The sequence below is a fragment of the Penaeus monodon genome, chromosome 20 (genome assembly GCF_015228065.2).
Source record: "Penaeus monodon isolate SGIC_2016 chromosome 20, NSTDA_Pmon_1, whole genome shotgun sequence".
Classification (NCBI taxonomy): Eukaryota; Metazoa; Arthropoda; class Malacostraca; order Decapoda; family Penaeidae; genus Penaeus; species Penaeus monodon.
The window spans coordinates 5,525,600-5,526,320 of record NC_051405.1 but is presented as its reverse complement, the minus strand read 5'-3'; the positions used below and the strand labels follow the sequence as shown (position 1 = coordinate 5,526,320).

General features: G+C 31.3%; 1 protein-coding gene across 1 annotated transcript in view; it reads left to right on the top strand.

The window, feature by feature from the left end:
• Positions 1–721, top strand: part of LOC119585902 (GPI ethanolamine phosphate transferase 1-like) — a 24,104-nt gene that overhangs the window by 3,300 nt on the left and 20,083 nt on the right. The window contains exon 5 of the mRNA XM_037934625.1: positions 255–481. Within this exon, the coding sequence (XP_037790553.1) occupies positions 255–481 (227 nt within the window). The remainder of the gene's footprint in view (positions 1–254; positions 482–721) is intronic.

The following is a 721-nucleotide window of genomic DNA, read 5'->3' as shown; positions in this document are numbered from 1 at the left end:
GATTGCTAACTAACTACTAATCTTCAAAATATGTGTCCAGAAAACTATAAAAAGAGAGATACTATTTCCTTTTCAAGATCCTTTAGTCAATAAGGATTTTTAAATATAGGATTGGTTCATGCAGTGCTAAATTTTTTCATAGAATAAGTATTGATTTATGTTTATGAGATATATAATACCTCATAAGTGTGTGATAATAAAAAAATGACACATATACACTTCAGTGTGTTATTCAAAATCTGTCTCTTAAACAGGTTCGCATGGGGCTGGAGACCCAAGTGAAACAGAAACACCAATTGTTGCTTGGGGTGCAGGTGTAGCTAAGCCAAAGGATCCTTCACAGTTCAAAGAGAAGATGATGTATGATGCACGTGTTGAAAAGTGGGGTTTAACACATGTCCGTCGCCATGATCTTCACCAGGCAGATATTGCACCCCTCATGTCATCCATTATTGGCATACCAATACCTGTCAATAGCATGGTAAGGTAGAGTCATTTAATTGTGATTTTGATTATTAGTGTGTTTATTTCTTGTTTTAAGTTAATTATCATTAATTCAATTAGTGAATATTGCCTGTGTTAACACTTTGATATCAACTGATCAGTTAAACTAATTTTTCTTTTCCTATTTGTTTAAAAAAAATCATAAACAATATTTATACATACAAATTATCTTACATTAATAATACATGTTTCCATTATAATTTAACTCAATGTTGCT